Genomic DNA, 19,613 nt, shown 5'->3' on the forward strand with positions numbered 1-19,613 from the left:
TGTGTGTGTGTGTGTGTGTGTGTGTGTGTGTGTGTGTGTGTGTGTATGCTGCGTGCGCGCGTGTGTGTCTCTGTGTGTGTGTAGTAGGCTTGTGAAAAAACAGCAAGACATTAAGAAATGAGGAGAAAGAGAGCATGAGCAAATGATTCACTCGCTCTCACAAGGGAGATTTGAAAAGCACACAGAGATACAAACATACACACAAATATACACACTCCTCTTTGCCTAATGGCTTTGACCAATACATAGAAAAGAGGCTGGAGGCTGGACAGGGCTGACTAGACACTGAGTGGCTGACAAATGTTAAATCATGCAGGCAGAAGGTCTCTCTGTCTCTCTCTCTCTTTCACTCACACACACACGCACACACACACACACGCATGCATGCCCAGTGTCGTGCTGAGCCTGACTCTGAGGCAGCTGGAGCCAGAGAGCTGAAGGTTGTCAGGAGACATGGCGAAGCATGTGTGTGTTTCTCACACAAAAGAGCCCCCTAATTGTTTGGGATTCATTAATGCAGCGGCTTTTCAATCGCAGCCCAAGCTGTCAGGGAAAACAATCCTTGTAGCTGGGAGAGAGGTGTACTCACACAGGCTGCAAAATAACTGTATAATTAATACGGCAGGAAACTCATTTTCATGGTAAAGAAATAAAGAGGAGTCTGAATGCTATCGAGACATGAAGGTGACCATATTTGTCACGATTTTTCTGCTACATAGAAACAGTTTAATGTGCTGGTATTTATTTCCTTCAGAACATGTGGTTTTGGAGAGACAGAGGGAGAAAAAAGTGCTTCTTACCAGAGGTGCTGAGGGTGGATCCCAGTGCCGAGGGGCTCTGGGCCAGGCTGCTCTTAGAGTGGGGAGCAGGGGATGATGAAGAGGAGGAAGAGGAGGAGGAGGAAGAGGCCGCAGGGGAGGAGGTGCGAGCAGCAGACAGGGTGGGCGCAGGGGAGGCCAGCCGCTCTCCAGACTCCATATCTGTCAAACACAATCCAATCAGCGGGGTTACAATAGCAAAGCACACCCACCCTAACATTGGCAAATACACACACACACACACACACACACACACACACACACACACACACACACACACACACACACACACACACATAGTGTCACACCTACACAACATGTTCTGGCAAACGCGCACACACACACACACACACACACACACACACACACACACACACACACACACACACACACACACACACACACACACACACACACACACATACACATCTCCTGACACTTTTCCTTTCACATCTCACTTCCCCTGAACAATATTTCTATTTAGCCATGCTCACTGGCTCCCAGCCTCCATTGATTCTATAAGGGGTAGGAAGGAGGATGACGTCTTTAAGAACCGGACAACAAAACAAGTTTTACATTTTCATGCAGGAAAATGCCAAGACATTGACTTCTACAAAGAACTCCGACCCGATTCACATTTCCAATTTTAAAGTGAGATGTAAGGAAAGACAAAACACATTTAAATGTGTCGTTCTTATTCTCTCGGACACACATGAGGGACATGTGCAAACAAACACACACATCTATATTTCAGAACCAGGATCCCTTTATTCGTCCTTGAGGAAAAATAATGTTATTTAAATGTAAGAGCTCTTCGAGGGCCTTTAAAGACGGCATTGTGCCCCGAGTCCTTTGAGTTTCGTCTGTATCTAAATGGACTTTTCGATGATGGGTGCATTAACTCTAGCTTTTCATCATCAGTCTCAGAGTCACCGCGCTAGCCATTATCTACCTACCAATAACATAAACGTGCACAAGAAACATTTGAGCATTCTGCATCCAAATATGTTACTTACATTACTCAATTTTAATCCCTTTTTGCTCACAACTGAACAGAATGATGCTGTGCCCACACAGCTGCCAAATAGATACCAAACAGTTTCACCAAACACAAATTTGTACACGCATGAATGCAGACTTACACATTTCAACCCTTGCTGCAGAGACACACACAAAATCACCTCCCCTGTCTATCACATCAACCTGACTCTTTTTTCTCTCTTCTCCTTTCCATATCCCTCTGCCTGACACTAATCCAGGACTGAAAATCCCCTTCAAAAGCACAGTTTGCAGATTGTGTTTTACAGGCAGGCTTTGTTATTGTGTCATTACACATAAACAGTCTCTGCCTCCATCTCTCTTTCCTTCCCTCTCTCCTGCCACCCTCCCTCCCTCTCTCCTCTGCAGTGGGAGCAGAGCCACTGATTAAATCTCTGAGACAAAAGCTGCTATCCTCTGAATATCAAGTATCAGCCTTTCGCCAGGAGCAACACTGACAAGAGAGAGGGAGAGTGGGAGAGGGAGAGAGGGAGAGCGAGAGGCGCGGATGACAAGAAAACCTGCTGCAGTCCACGGGGAGGAGGCTGGTGTGCCATCGGACTTGGGCAGCCATGACTGCCGTTGCTGCAGTGAAAAGATGCCGGTTGTGTAATGATGAGCAAGGTCAAAGGTCCTTGGAATGGCCTCTCATGCGAGGTGACAGGATGTGGGTTAAAGAGCCAAATTATCAGCCTGAACGGAGAATAAATGAACGTTACATATTAGCGACAAGAATACATTTCTTGCTGAGTGAAGACAAAGTGTTTTACCCTAATCTTAACCAAAAACTGTTTCCACATTTCGCTGCATGAATGGCTGTCACACTCTGTGCTCCTTTCCTTCCACTGTCACCCTTTAAATGTCAGGTTAGGGTGAATAAAAATGTGGAGATTCTTTCAGGAGATAAAACAAGAGGTTTTTTTCTGTGGTTGATCCTGACAAAAAGTATCATTAGAGGTGTGATGAAAATGGAGAGGAGCTGTGGACCTTCATAATTATCATAATGCACATGAAAACAAAAGGCTCGTGTCTCAGAGGACGAGCAAGCTTATGTGGTGTCAGCTGGTAAGTGAAGCGCATCATTCCCTACCTTTTCACAGGGAAGGAAAAAAAAGACTGAGGGTGGAAAAGGATAAGCAAGACAATACACTCTGATTTTGTTGCACGGGGAGAGAAAAAAACACGGAATAAAGAAAAAGAGAAGATGAAGGACAGGCTGTAAACCATTCTTGTCGTTTCTCAATATCTGCACTTAATGTCTCGCCTTGTCAAAACGTGATGATGTGAACAGAATTGATTTCCCCCCTAACAAACAACAAAAAAAGCAATCCCTCCTTTGCAGAGGTGTAAAGCAGAGCTACCCTCCCCCTCATCTCCTCTCATCTCTCACAATCTCTCAAAGGGCCTCTTTCTGGGATGAGAGATTGAGAGAGAAACGACAGCAGGGGAAAAAAAACGACTGCGAGGCAAGTCCATCTTCCTCCGACAACTACAAACTGATCACTTAGTGCAATTAAATCTAATAACAATAATAAGATTGAGCTGAGCAATGTACCACCAAATGCACAGCCACAACAATGATTGCAACAATAATGGAGCGCCAAGGTATTTAAGGATCCAATCCTGACTTAATTATGAGAAATTAAAATGGATTTAGCATCAGAATTAGCTTGATTTTATAGGTAATTAACGGCACACCACAGTGGCGCTATAAGGCAAGCGTTATAATCTCCGTGAACGGCTAAATCAATTTGACTTGAACAACACCAACCAATCAAAAAACGGAGCGGAGCAGCCAGAAACAGCAGGTCTCGCAGATGCAAGGAGAGGCAGAATTTATGCTAATGGATGAACTATGATTTATAAGATGTGTTCCAGAGCTGGATTCAGAGTCACGTCCACAAATACACCACAGCACCCAGCTGTCAGCGCATGCAGCTAATAGTGGCTGGATGCAGCGGCCCTTCAGGAGATAGTGCAGCTATAAACAGCTCTGCGGTTTTATGATCACATGTGGCCTTCATACAGGAGCCTTCACATGTCAGCGTCATCTAAAAAGGAGGGCAGAACTGTATAAAGAAGAGATAGAGTGCATGCATTTGGAGGTGGCATACTGGCCTGTGCTGCCTGGTATGTGGCCTTACATCATGCATACGGTTTCTGGTGTTGTGTGTCTGTGGTGTGTGTCTGTGGTGTGTGTTTGTGGTGTGTGTTTCTGTTGTGTGTCTACGTTGTGTGTCTGTGGTGTGTGTCTGCGGTGGTACTCGGTTGTGCACGCAGCAGTTTTACAAAACACTGCCAATGCATATGTCTATAGAAGTGTACATATGTGTCAGGGCCTCAAAGTATTCAACCCCCTGTGTGTCTCACTCCTACCCCTATCCTGCTCGCCCCTTCAAAACACACACACACACACACACAAAGCGCACACACACTTACACACAGTAACAGATGGCTGATACTAACTGAGATAATCCGCCAACAGAGTCATCAGCATGGATCAGTGGTAATCAGAGTGTGGACACAATGTCTCTTCTCCAGCCGTAATGGAAGGAGCGCCTGGCGCAAGTGAAGGGAAATGTATTATTCCCCACGATGCCCTGACCCCATTCAAAGACACACGGTAGCTTCCAGCTCTCTTTCTGTTTTCTCCTCACCGCAGCCGACAAAGACTGTATCAGCACTGCTTCTGCAACATTCACTCGCTCCTCTAGATCTCTCACTCGGCGCCTTTTATTGTGATCCGCAACTGTGTCAAACACAGCCCTCCATTTAGCTGTGTCCTGCTCCGAGCAGCTAACAAGACAAATGTCAACACAGTAAGTGTGTCACCATGAAGGTTGCTGGGGAGGAAGAGGATCAAAATGACTAATCCACTATTAGCACTTCTTGTTTAATCAGCATATGGTAACCTTTTTTATTTTGCTCTCCCCAAGGTTTCTTCCATTTTTTCCCCCGTAACTCTGGGGTTTCTTAGGAAGTTTTTCCTTGTCAGATGTGAGGGTCCAAGGACAGAGGGTGTCGTATTCATTTTCGTATTCATATTATGTACAAACTGTAAAGTCCACTGAGACAAAGGTAAACATTTGTGATATTGGGCTATATAAACTTTAATTGACTGAGTGATTGATTTATCTTTTTTTCCAAACAAAAATATTGACTTGTTTTTATATTAAAATTCACAGCAAAAAAAATCGTCTTTCTGAGGACAGATATTGCCTGCTTGGTATCCAGATGCTCCTCTGGTCACCAGGTGTCAAACTGTTGGTCAGTTCTCATAAATGACTCATTACTCAATGGCACACACACCAACATGCACACACAGTAACAGTTGTTGTGTTTGTGAAAGTGAGAGCATTGAAACTCTGAATCAGCATGAACATCTCTTATTTCTGACCTTGCATGGCTGTTGCTCAGGCACACTGTTTGAACTTCCCATCCCTCTTTGTGTTTGTGTGTGCTCATGAGGGTGTGTGCGTGTCTTTCTAGACACGACATGTGCATATGGATGTGGATGTTTGTACTTTGCATGCTTGTTGGCAATGAACACTAACTGAGCAAGATCATCTTGCTTACAGCACAGTGCACGCACAAGCTTGTTGACCCCTTTTCTCACTCCCTTTATCCCTCCCCTCCCTTACACACACCGTCAGCCAGGAAATGACATAACCAGGCGCCTTGGCAAAAAATAAGTGACAACCTTTGTCCAGAGTCAAACATCAACTCAGAGAACATTTAAAGAGACAGTATCATATCAGATATATTGCATTTGACACAACTGGTTGCAGAATCTAAAGCTCATAACAAAATGTATAGGATTTATTCTTAGGCTGCTGATTGGTAATTTGGTCCACACAATGACAAAATGTGGTGAAAGTTGTTTCAGGCTTCGGATGATGACATCTAATTGTTTCTTTTGTCCCAAATGGTATTTGTTAATCAAAAATGACTTCAGGTGTCGGCTAGATGCCCAAGGTCTATTTCATTCAGGGTGGAAAAAACTTTGGAAAAAGCCCTTAGAGGAGCATACTTTAATTCAGGAAATAAAAAATCTTTACTGAATCAAGAGATATTGGCAGAACTGCATTTATAAGTGTGTTAAACTGGCAGTGGATTGAGGCCTGAAAGGAGTACAAAGAGACAGCATGCCCCAGTGTGGCCTGTCTAGGTGACAACAACTGAGTGACTCAGACCCCTCCCTCGGCTCCGCTCCTGCCCAGTGACAGATGGCAGAGCAGGGCATGTAAGGGATGGGCACCATCTCTCACCCCGCCTCAGCTAGCCTTGGCAGTGGGGCTGGCTACAGGTCTTATTACAGCCACACCACTGCCTGCCTGCCCATCTTCATGTAACACTGGAGCTTACCGAGCTAGAGCCGCTCACTGCCTGCCAGGGCAGCAAGGTAATGATATGGTCCTGTGTATCGCAAACGGTAGAGCGTGGCACTAGCATTGTAAAAGGTCCAGCTATGGAATTCACTTGGCCTTGCTGTAAAACACACACACACACACACACACACGTACCGATGTAGCTGTAAGAGGCTTTCCATAAAATATCAAACCAAATGGCATGCCACACACATTCTGCATATTATTTTAAAATGACAAGAAAATCAGCTCTTGCCAAATGGCTTTATTTGCTTTTTAAAGCATACTGTAGACGCCAAAGGCTGGGATCAACACCCCTACTCACTATCCACTGCTGGGTTTCCTGTGACAATAATGTGATTTTGGGACATGGTGATGACTCGGTAGAGTGGGATAGGATAGGCTTGTCACTAGTGTTTGATGTCAAACCTATGTGTGACAGAATAGTGTTACTCAGCTCAACCAGACATAGCACTACTCCCATTTCCTGGCCATAAATAGAAGAGAATGAGCCGGTAGTGATTGTGTGTCTGTCTAGTTGTGAAAGAGTATTTCTGTGTGCACATAAGCACACCCGTACGTGCCGTTCTAAGTATGATAAAGTAAGCGCAATAAGAAAATTCCCATCTCTTATGCTCATTCGCATCTGCATCCAGCCAGAGCTAATTACTCTCCCCATGGTAACCTAGCAGGGTCTTCACATCAAAAAGGCAGAAGTGTATATCAGGCAATCATCCCTGATGAATCTGCCCTTCTCCCTCTGCTAGCCACTCACACTCGTCTGCCAGTCTCACTGCTCATTACAGTTTTTCTGCAGACGGAACCAGATCTGCTCGCCACTGGCTGCATGTGTCTACAAGAGTCCGTAATGACTTTGGAGCATTTCGGAAGCACACAATAACACCACCGTGATGCCTCAGAGAATAACACATACATTTGTGAACACACACATACACACGTACATACACAAAAACCAATACATACACATTGGAAGCACTGTGAGAAGTAAGCCAACGCATGCAAAGGTTAATTACCATTTATATTACAGACTCTGGTATTTTACTTTGGCTCACGTCCGATTTTCACAACAGAGCTTAATTGTACATAACTCAATGCAAAGAGCCAAACTGATGATTTGCAAAAAAATGAACCCTGAGGCCTTAAACATTACGCTTAGATACAAGGTGCGCAACTTGCTCTACAAAATACAACCAGCATATTAAATACAGTCACTAAATTTGCAGACGTTTGCAAAATGTTGCAGGACTAAATCAAATGAACATGCATTTGTAAATATGTCTTTTAACTTTACTGGAGATGTTGCCCGGGTTAGTAGCGTTACAAGATTTTGCTTTAGACATAACAATTCTTATTTCTTGAAAAAACAACATTGCCTCGTGCAATCTTCCTTAGATGAAGTTGCTGTAACCAGAAATCCAAAATATCAAAAGGTATTAAGGGAAAGGTTCACATAGTTTAAAAAATATTAATTACATTAATATAGTAAACTATTTTGCTTACCGTAGTGCTATTTATATGATAAAGCTAGAGGTTTATCTCCTTTTGGAATGACTTGATTAATGAACTGATTAATTAACTGACTTGAAAAATATTTATTCTGAATAGTGTATGATCTCATTTATTTGAAGTATGTGATTCATATCAGGTGTCCAAAATTGTGACATAAACAATGGATTACAATGGTTGAGTGTGGTTTCCCATTTAAATCTTATCAAAATATCTGCACATATTTAAATGAATGCAGGAAATACAAAAATACATTAAAGGCAAAAACTGGAAATAGCATCAGTTTCAGGGAGAACCAGGGAAAGAAAAAGAGACACAGAGAGAGGGGGAGAGAGAGAGACGTGGGAGAGAATGAGCGCAGCACTTCAGATATGCATAATGCAAATGACATGCATGTCAAATGGCAAAACAAACTGACAGTGACAGAACAATGGAATAGCCAGAGAGCAGCGAGCCTTGCTTGAGCAATCGCCCTAGCCCCCTCTGTCCTCTTCCATGGGAAGAAACCGTTTAGAGTCTGTTCTGTTCAACTGAAACTTTACTTCAGGAGATAACTGATATCACTGTGCAAATAAGACAGAACTGGGATGAGTGGTGTGATGGCAATAATAGCTTATTTATGACTATCAGTTACCAGAGCCTGGTTTGATACTGTTCCTGATTCACGTTCTGTGGTGTTGGACAGGACAGAAGAAGGCACAGACCCTCATTCAGCTGCAACAACCTTTACTTTTTTTTAACTGTCCAGGAAAAGACAACCGTGAAAAGCTTTCAGATTTGTCCTCTGCAATGCAGCACACTTTGTGATAATTCAACATGATTACATGATACAGTGAAACAAAGACTGTGTGCTTAATAATGAAAAGTGTTTGGATCTGAATCTATTTCAGTCATCAATTAAGTTTTAGGTGAGTTTTCAAGCAAAAAGCAAAAATAATAGTAATGAACTAAATTGAATGTCAGATACACACTGTCAGACAAAACAACTACTTAAAAATATTTCACGAAGGGGCTTAAAGTCATTTCATAGAACAAATAATGAATCAATTAATCAGGAAAATACCCAACATATTAATTAATAATGAAAAGCCCTATTATGAACAATATTATTTCAAAAGGCCTTGATTAATTCCCAATTAATTAGTGTAGAGCCAATCCCTCAAACACAATCTTTTCCCAAGCTCACGAGAAAGTCTTTAACACAGAACGAGACGTAGTTTAGGTGAAGTCATATTTATTCATCTAGTGGTGCTTAACACAAAATTTAAAAATATGAAACATGCTGTTCGTTGTTTTTTAATTTATTTTTCTGTTCCTTGCTGTAGAGTTGGCTCTGTTATCTGATAGCGTTGGCAATAAAAAGAGTGCTTGCTTCTCTGTCTTGATGCTGTGTTTATTTTCTCTTCTGCAACCCCCCACCTTCACGCCTTTCTCCTGCCCATCCTATCTTCTTCCTTTCAACCTCTCCAGCTTTTGTGAAGATCAACATTAATAACACCTGCATGTAATGACTTCATTAAATCACCCTGGCTTTCCGTTCAACACAACACGCAAAATGTGAAATGGCAAAGCGGGATAAACATGCACTTAACGCGAGGTACAGAACAGAAAACGTGTTCGGTGTTTACAGTGGCACACGATCCACAATGTTCCAATACTGAAATCAGATGAAGGTCTTAAAAGCTGTTGAGTAGTTTCAAAACAACAGTCTGGCAACATAAGCTCAGATGAGAGAAAAATCCACTAGCATTAAACTCAATATGTCAATCACTTGTATTCCTCTGTTCAAAGGGGCTCTTCACTTAATGTTAAACATGTGAAAATGACTGGCTGCAAGAGAGTACTGTTGTATTGACAGAGAGGAAGGCAAAGCAGCGGGCAGCCAGCCACTCTGTTCTGCTTCACTGCAACATGGGAGGGAGGCCAGTGTGGACACACACACACACACACACACACACACACACACACACACACACACACGTAAAAACATACACACAGTGGCATGTACACACAGGCAAGCACACACTTGCACAAACGCACGCTGACTGATAGTCTCTCTCTCTCTCTCTCTCTCTCACACACACACACTCGCTCACACACACTCACACAGTGCAGCAGGTGAGGTGCCAGCACATCACAGCGTTGCCATTTTTCAGTGTCTTGCTCAGGGAGAAGCGCTCTGACATTTTATGAAGCACTCTGCAGAAATCAGCAGCTTGTAATGGCGGCTGGACTGTCACTCCTTTCCACTCTTCACGCTCCATCTATCTCCCTTTCTCACACTGCTTTTAAGATATTATCTCCCCTGATTAGCATAATATAATCAATTTTACAAATTGGCTTTTAATTACAAAGAACAATCTCTTCTTCTTACTCTGTTTTAAAATCTTTATATGTGTTTAGTAAAAGTAAACTGGGGCAAGAAGTTAAACACCAGTGAATTGTAATAAAATGCTACCCATCACAATCAAGTTACAGGAATTCTGGGAAATATACAAATCATTGGGGATCATCTTTCAACAGCACGCTTTTCTGAGAGATTTTCTTGTTGTTGTTTTAACATCACAAATCAATAATAAACAGCTCCGGAAAGAATTAAGAGACCACTCTGAATTTTTTCTTAAATATTTATCTCTACATGTATGGCCGTCAGTGTCTGTTGGATTCCAAAACAGAGGAATGTTGTCAGTAGTTTATAGAATACAATTTAAAAAAAAATGTTTTAACTCAAAGACATTTCTATAAATAATTAAACAAGGCAAAATGATAATGCTGACGTGGACTTTTTTCCGCGGCTGTATGTCCCACCAAAATGTGGGACAGAAAAACAATGCATTTAGAAAGCAGTAGTTTTCTCTTATCTTTTTGTGACCCTTGAAATCATGGCTGATGGTATACAGTAATGTACGACAAGTCCTGTGCATAAAAGCAGGGATCTTTAACCATGATTAACTCTCTGGCATGTTGTTGCCCGACAAGCCCTCTGTTGAGCAATGATTAACAGCTAGTGACTCTACAAACCGAAGCTAGCACATTAACACAATGTTTAGATTAGCCAGCCCCATTAGTGCTGTAGCTAAGCTAACAGCCGTCTTCAGAAGCGGGACAGCCAACAGCCTGTGGCCAGACAATTTACAATGATGACAGAGCTTGGCACCTATACTCTAAACTTTTCCCCAAACTTTCACTCAGGGCCAGTACATTTTAGAGAATCTCAGAATAGTATGCCCACAGGACAAAGTGTGATTCAACTTGAAATATGTGGGAAGTGTCAAGGCCAAATCTCTCAGTGTAGGCTACGCTATAAACCTTGAACTAAGCCGATTTCATTAATGTGACATTAGCATTTGTAATGAGAAAAGTGGAAAAAACCCTTGGGACATCTTTGTACTGTTTCAAAAACTTCACACACACATGCATGCCCACGCACACACAAACATAAAGAGGCACAAACACATAAGCCGCAATATCAGGCACACATTTACATCCATATTACACAAGAATGGCAAGATGCAGCCAAATCACAGAAGAGAGAATATTTCTTTGCTCAGGTTTCCTAATGAAATATCACAGCTTAGTGTCTGTAAACTAACTGTGACAGTTAGTAAATCTGTTCAACCTTTACTGATGAACTGAGCTGATAATTCCAGACAACTAAAGCCTGGCATTCACTCCCACTCTACCGCTCCAGACTGAAAGTAGAGGAGGAAGACCATGGCAAGGGCCAAATCTTCAACGATCTCATCATTTTAAACTTGTCATTACACGTCTGAGGTACTCCCCGTCTCAGGAGCTTGTGAAATGTGTGATGACACTTCTTGTCTGTTCTTCAACAAAACAATTGCATAAACAAAGCTCCAAAGAAGTCCCTGCCGGCAGATACGTTCATTTTGGGGAAGTGACAGTTAGGTATTTATACATCAATATTTAGCTAAACATTTCAAAATTAACCAAAATAGATTTAGGGCCTGACCAATGACCCTGTACTATTAGTTAAACTGTCAGTGAAGCCCTGACCTACTGACCTAAACATAACAAAACACCACATCATTATATTTTTGATGAATGTGCCATGTTGATTTTTCTGCATCAGGTTAATCTCTAAGATAGTAATTGGTCAAAAACTACAGCATATTTTCTGATTTTGTCCTATAAGATGTGTGATTTAAATATAACAAAGTTAATTGTCAATGACAAAAATGTGGAGTAAGAGAACACTGAATGGTTTATATGTTGGGGCATCGAAACATATATGGCTGGGGGAACATTTGAATATTTCATATTAGGGCTGAAAAGATTCCTCAAGTAACTCGAATAACTCGATTAGTAAAATTCCTCAATGCAAATTCTCTGAATCGAGGCTTCGTTTCCATATAACTAGCTCTATAAAACGGCGGCGCTCTGTGTTTCTCTAGGATGATCATTAGTGGGACAACGCTGTGTTGATTTAAACACAGAGCCGTTGAAAGAGACGGCTCTGACGACTGACGTAAAGTAGACAGAAACGTAATTTGACGGCGCTAAAGTCAAAATGGCGGAATTAAAAAACAGCGAGCAGCGAACGGACGAGACGGGAACAAGAATAAAGAAATAAATTGTCAAAAGTTTGGGATAATTACACACTGAAAAGGGAAAAAAAGAGTGTACAGTGTATCCATTGCAAAACTGAAATCGCGTACCACAACAGTAGCTACTCCACCCGGACACAAGGTAACGCTAACGTTAGCATTAAACGTAAATAATTATCATTATGTTTGCTAGTTGGGATAAAGGATAGTAAAGAGTGTACATTAATTATGGCTGTATGCAATGGCTAGTTTAGAACATAAATCAATGGTGGCAACAGGTCATGATGTCCTTAAATTAGCTAAAATGTGCTCAAGAAAATAACCACAGGAAATATAATACTGCTGTCAATTTGTGAAAGCCTGAGCTCCATTCGTGTTATTATGCTAATTACACATACTTTCTCTCTCTCTGCAGTTATGTAAAATTCTCCTAAAACGCATTATCCGATTACTCGATTAATCGATGGGATAATCAGTAGAATACTCGATTACTAAAATAATCGATAGCTGCAGCCCTATTTCATATCACGCTTCCTGTTTCTTGAGCAAATACATCAATGTTGTTTTATTTATGCACACATGCAATATACGACAGGTAGTAGGGGGGAAACTGGCTGTGAAGAAAATGTTGAACACAAATGTATTAATAGGATTTTTGTCGAAAAAAACTTGAATGATAACAAAAACATTGATCATTTAAACAAAGACCAGCAGCAAGGAGTCACTTCATCAGGTTAAAAATTATAGAAAAACATTTATAGAAGAATCCAGGTTGCACAACAGGCTGCTGAATGCCTTTGGGTTTTGGTTTTGAGATGTTTTCTGACTTCAGTGACACAAAGCCATGTAATAATGTTTGCTTCCTCCAATAATGAAAGTGGTCTATACTCGCAGGATAAAAGCTCTCTTGTCAGGATTCACAAGACTATAAAACTCACAAAAGATAACTTTTTGAAGGGGGTTACACACAACAAAGTTTAGTTCAGTCCAGTATTTTATCAGACTTATACCATTCAATTTAATCAATTATAAATAAGCTTGTAATCACTTTAATAAAATCAGTCGCTGAATGTTTAAGTGTTTTCAGTTTTTTATGAAACTGAAATAACTGTGTTGCAATTGTTGCACAATTTGTCAAAGTCCTCAGAGCTGATGAGCATCTAACTAGAGCGTAGGTTCTATCATTGTTTCCAAAAGTGAAGGTAATACATTAGAGCAACCTGCCATTTCAGCATGCGTGAGGATTGAGAAACAACCACTATAAATCATTTTAACTATGAGCTCCACTGATCCATGCACTTGTTAAAAGTAGCTATAAGTCGTGTTTTGTCATTTGAAAGAGCCAGAAAACTAGAAATACCCCTGTGTGGCCATAAAGTTTATCTGGATAGGCTTTAACTGTTTTACATAAATATGGTCATCACAGTTTGCCTGGAGGCAGGCTTAATGTGTGTTGTCTCTTTAGTTCATTGCTGCTCTGTAAGAGTGGCATCTGAAAATGCTGCTCCAAAAACATTCAGTGAAAGATATTTGCAAGGTGAAAATACCATTATCCAATACTTTTTATTGTTGTCAAATGGCAAAATCAGGGCAAGATATATCTGGCAACACAGACAGAATATAAAATCTGCTTTGGTCTATTTACTTTTACAGAGAAATTTCAATTTCAACTAAATATTTCACATGAAAAGAAATGTTTTTATTCCCTGTAGGCTTATCTGTGACCAAAGGTATGATACTTTTGCCCTTACATGCAAAATAAAAGGATAATAAAGGACTGTTACAATGGAAAACAGCTTCACTCTATCATAGTATCACCTTTCTGCTGCTCTATCCAGGACACTTTTCATCCCCCCTTGGGGCAAATGTAGAAGGCCCTTTAAAAAGTCCAGCTGTGCCTTTAAAAGAGTTTTGTCACGCTAGCGATGGGGTGCTTTGAAATGCTGAGCAGAGTATCCACAAAATAGAGCTCCTTTTTTCCCCGTGACATGGCCCTATTTCCTGTGTCACCACACTTCCTCTGTGTGATTGCTCATAAAAAAGTCAAAATATTGGAGCGTCCATTGTTGACTGTGTAAAGCCAAGCCTTGACATTACTGCACTGCAATCACACTCCCACAGGTGGAAACACATGACCACACACACACACACACACACACACACACACACACACACACACACACACACACACACACAGTGTTAGACTGAGCATCGCTGTTGTGTGACACTGTCTTTTCATGTGAAACCATACCCACTGGCCCATCCTCTGCATCCTAATACTTCCCTATAGTTCAACCAATCACAAAGGCCCATTTTGTTACCTGATATCATTTAAGGTGGGGCTAAAGAGGGAGTGGAATAATAGCTTTGGCTCTACGTGAATATCCGTGTGTTTGGTGTGTTTATCTGTGCCTATGTCACAGCGAGCAGGTTCCTTGTGTGGTGAGACTGAAACCGAAGCTGCCTGGGCCTGTTGTTGATAGCCGTGTCTCACCCACTCACTGCCCCAGAGGGAGTCAGGACCAAGACCACTGCTCAGGGTCTGTCTGTTCACACACATGAAACACGGGCTTGGATTACACAGGGCTCAGATATGACTCATCCCAAGGAGGGGGTGGAGTAAGGCCCTCTCTGTTGTTTTGCACAAATGCACACACACACACGAATACAGACACACACACTGCCCGCAATCATAGCTGCATCACAGGCTCAGAGAGAGGACCTTGTGGTTCCACACACCTGCCAAAGACAGATGTTAAGAATAAATCAGAGAGAATCTCAGAGTAAAGAGAAGCTTCACATCGCCGTACCTCCACTAACTCACTACACAGTACACTAACTGGAGAGCAAACAGCTGCACATGACAACACACACCAGTGATGAAAGTAACAATAGCACGCATGCACCTGACATGCAAACAGAGAGAGAGGCTACATCGTGTTTTTCCTAGTTTCCGTCTCACAGGCTCCATTTGTGTTTTTGTGTTTTTCTACCTCTGTTCTGTTGCTGTGTAACCAGCTCTCATCCTCTAGAGCCGAGGGTTTTTAAGAGCAATTGTTCTGGAAGAAGCTGAAATCCTCAAACGACAGACGAACAAGTCACAACAAGGCTGAAAGCCGTGTGGGCGGTTTGGAGAGGAAGCTCTTTTTTCCGCTGCTGACTAGGTGAATATCATGGTTTCATCATTTAAATATAGCACCACTGGGTTATGAAGAATCAAGATGCTCTCAAAGCCTGGCCTTTAAGTAGATGTGTTGCACAATAACACTGTACAAAAAGAGTCATTTTAGGGGGGCGATGACCTCTCAAAGAATCACACAACACATTACAAGACCATCCTGTCAGTCAATGTGGCTCACTTCCTGGTTCCAGAAAACATATGTAAATAAAAAAAATTTAAAAAGTCAGATGAATCCAATAAAGACTGCAGCTTTTGCATACACTGGTAGCTGTGTCTTTGGGCATCTTTTGTCACTTCTTTAGTCTTTGTCATCTAACAGGCTGGGAGATGCAAAGTGTTCTGTGTGAGAGTGGTGTGTGTATGCATGGTATGCATGTGTGTGTGTGTGTGTAATAAACAGACACCCTTCACGCTTTGTGGCCCTAGAAACAGGATAAAACAGTGAGCTAACCAGCAGTGCACTGACATTATCTGTTCTTTGCTGTCCTGGAATGCCAGCCTGCTGTGAAACTCTAAATATGTGACGTTGTGTCACCCCAGATAATGATTCTATGTGTGTACATGAGAGCGTGTGCGAACTCAGGAAAGGAGCCATTGCGTGTGTTTAGCTTTGTCTTTCCGCATTAAAGGCACATGGGCGAGTGTGAAAGTCTAGGTCTTGGTAAATCTTCAAATAAAAGGACTCTTAAGGTTGATAGAGAACTCCAAATCCAAAGAATGTATGAAAAAATAACAAACAAAGAGCTTTGAAACTACAATCAAACATGACCAATGTGTTGAGAAAAGAACATCAATGGATTGTTTTTCTTTTTTATCTTTGACTTAAGAAAGTTTGCTCCCTTCCGTGCTTACAATCACTAGGCAAAATAGAGCCCGGCTCCTGCCCTTGTGATGCCGATGAGTTTAACATCCGTGACTCGAGAGGTCAGGCAGCCTATCCAGGCTGAGCATTAGGGGTTAAGGGGATGAAACCAAGTGTGAAATGTGAGAAGACAAGCCAACATGGTTTCTCAGGCAACAAATAGAAAGGCGACAAACATATCTCTGTCACTGCGAGGAACGTGAGGTATGTTAGGAAAGAAAGACTGTCACGTCATCCATGATTCATATAAGAGCAAGATGGAAAAGGAATTAGAGAGGCTCTCTGACCTGGCTGAGTTTAGACATGTTAATCAGTGATAGCCTGTTGTACTTCAGACAGGGGGAGTGTGTGTGTGTGTGTGTGTGTGTGTGTGTGTGTGTGTGTGTGTGTGTGTGTGTGTGTGTGTGTGTGTGTGTGTGTGTGTGTGTGTGTGTGTGTGTGTGTGTGTGTGTTTCTGGCAAGTCTGACAACACTTGGACTCGAGCTGGTTGAGGCAAGAGAAAGCTCCAGACCAAGAGATAATCCATCTGGACTGTTTCCTTACAAAACATATGGAAAAATGCAGAAGCTTTTTTTTTTCCTTTTTCCGCCCACAATCTCTATTAATATCTCACACAGAACATTTGCTCATGTCCCACTAAGGACTGGAATTCCTGCTGAAACACAGTCATCATTGAGGATTACAAAGAGGCGGTTAGACATTTTCACGCACCCTCTAATATGTATTCTGTGTGAGTGGGGATGAGCATATAGTCCCATAAACACGTAGAGTAATGGCAAGGCACTCAACATATTCTTATCTCTCTCCCTCTCCCTCTCTGTGTCTAACACACACACACACACACACACACACACACACACACACACACACACACACAGATTTAGTTCAATTGAACTCTCAGACACGACATGACTTAGTCCGCTCAAGTCATTGAAACAAAGATTGCCTCTCTTCACCGCTTTGAAAATAATTCCCTTAATATCAACAAGAACCCCTAAATAATAACAACAACTACCAGGAAATGTTCACAGCCGCCTCAAAAACCGGTGTTGAAATGACAACACTGTAAATCGTTTTAATTATAGCCGACTCAGATTACAGCCTGTGGAATCATCAACCTTTTTCTTCAAGCCCTCAGCAAGATCCAAACATAAAGTATTCCCTGGAAAACGCAGCTTGTTCGGTGTCTATGAGGGTGAAAGTGTGTGTGTGTGATGGTGTGTGTGTGTGTGTGTGTGTGTGGGGGTGTGTGTGTGTGAATACAATATTCATTTTGCTGCAGGAGGACAATCTATGCATAACAATGAGAGGCGCTAATGAAATCAGCCATCAACCTGCGATACATACATATTAAAGCAGGACCTCGGAGTGTCATTCGCTTAGTGCATCATTTGTTCCCACTCGGTTTTTTTTCTCTCTGCCACCTGACCTTTAGAGTATGCACCCCCGCCTCACTTCTCCACTCTAAAAATAGGACATGTACCTGCAGCACTGTGGCATTATGCATAACATGCATGTTTGTGTATGCAGCATTACGCAAATATAACAATATATTATCAGAAATTAATTTGATGTGTGCACTCAAAGCAGGTTAAATGTGAACTTTTAGGATTATAAATAGAGAAAAAGTAGTACTTGAGTGACCAATGCTTCGGGGTCCATCAACTACCTTCCAACTCTTTCAGCATCAGGAAAGGTAACCAGTGTCAGAGCTGTACCTTCAGTGTAGTGTCATATCATCCCAGCTGCCGAGAGAGTCGCTCCTACCTTCCCTCTAAGCATGCTTCACAGCTCTGGTCTCTCCGTCTCTCTCTTTCCCTCCCTAACCCCCACCCCCACGCTGGCAGGGAAATGGATCCCTCCACCTGACAGTGGCCATTTTGAGCCTTCTCTCCTCTCCTATACTCCAGCCTCCTGGTAAACAATGGGAGAGGGATAATTGATCAAACAGCCAGGGAACCCTCCGAGCACGGGAAGGTCACCGCCCGCCAGCCCAGCTCACTAAGGAGGGGAGGGGGGGGATTGTATGTGTGTCAATATGAGCACTTGCATCTGTCTTTGTGTGCATGTGTGTGACATGCATTTATTGCATTGCATCTATACATGTGTGTGACCAAAGTCAGTAAGAAAGTGTGTGTGTGTGTGTGTGTGTGTGTGTGTGTGTGTGTGTGTGTGTGTGTGTGTGTGTGTGTGTGTGTGTGTGTGTGTGTGTTTGAGAGGGGGGGGGTCTATCTGACGCTCTTGAGCTGCCATTTTTCTTCCCTGACAAAGACTCCATCTGCCACAGAGCCATTTGCTGCCTCCCGAGTCGGCAGAGCATTCCGCACGCCGTGTTCACCTTGATGTCACCTCTACACAGCTCACGCCTTGCTGACGCTGTACACGCACACACAAACACACTCACTCACTCACTACAGCGGCATTCTTTTTCCACTCATTTAAATGGATATGCTTATTGTCTCCCACTCACAATCACACACTTTTGGTTTCTGTCCTACTATCTTTGCACACTTACAACACACACACACACACACACACGCGCACGCACACACACATTAAGTGTGCATGTGTCGAGGCAGCGGCCCTCCCTCTCCTCTGCATGGCTGATATCACTGTGCAACCATCAGCGCTGTGCATTGTGGGAGTGTCTGTTGGGGCAGAGAGACGCGACAGGGGCTGAGGGATTCACACGCCTCTGAAAGACAGCCAGAGGGAGAAAGAGGGAGAGAGGCAGGAGGGGAGGGAGGCAGGCAAAGAGAGGGAGAGATACGGAGGGGGCCGGTAACTGGAAATGAGAGATGGCATTTTAAAGAGGAAGCTGAATTTCACCTGCAATTACCGTAGCTCCGGGGCACATGGCTCGGTTAAGAGACATTTCATTCCAAAGCCACCGCGTATAGCTGCTGCACTGAGCCCTGAGAGGCGCATAAAGAAGGAGGGAGAGAGAAAATAGAGCGGTGGAAAACTCTCCTCTCCCCAAGATGGCCCTCAGCAGATGCAGTGATGAAAGAGAGGAGGCAGCCAGGGATGTAACTGGTAAATGAAACCAAAGCAAAAAAAGGCAGAAAAGGAAAGGAAAGGAAACAATAGAGATAGAGATAGAGAGCAGAGAGGACAGAAAAATGGTATCTCATTGAGTTGGCCCCAATTCGGCCATCTGCACACCAGACCAGACAGCTGAACTGGGCCTCACAGAGCACACAAACACATGCACACACACTGAACAAAGAGCAAATAAAACCCAATAAAAA

General features: G+C 42.6%; 1 protein-coding gene across 14 annotated transcripts in view; it reads right to left on the reverse strand.

Moving 5' to 3' along the window:
• baz2ba (bromodomain adjacent to zinc finger domain, 2Ba) overlaps positions 1–19,613 on the reverse strand; it is a 64,486-nt gene that overhangs the window by 27,939 nt on the left and 16,934 nt on the right. For all 14 annotated transcript variants that reach the window (XM_063881139.1, XM_063881138.1, XM_063881137.1 and 11 more), the window contains exon 3: positions 801–980. In XM_063881139.1, the coding sequence (XP_063737209.1) occupies positions 801–978 (178 nt within the window). In that variant the 5' untranslated portion in view covers positions 979–980. The remainder of the gene's footprint in view (positions 1–800; positions 981–19,613) is intronic.

The sequence above is a fragment of the Eleginops maclovinus genome, chromosome 4, assembly GCF_036324505.1.
Source record: "Eleginops maclovinus isolate JMC-PN-2008 ecotype Puerto Natales chromosome 4, JC_Emac_rtc_rv5, whole genome shotgun sequence".
NCBI lineage: Eukaryota > Metazoa > Chordata > Actinopteri > Perciformes > Eleginopidae > Eleginops > Eleginops maclovinus.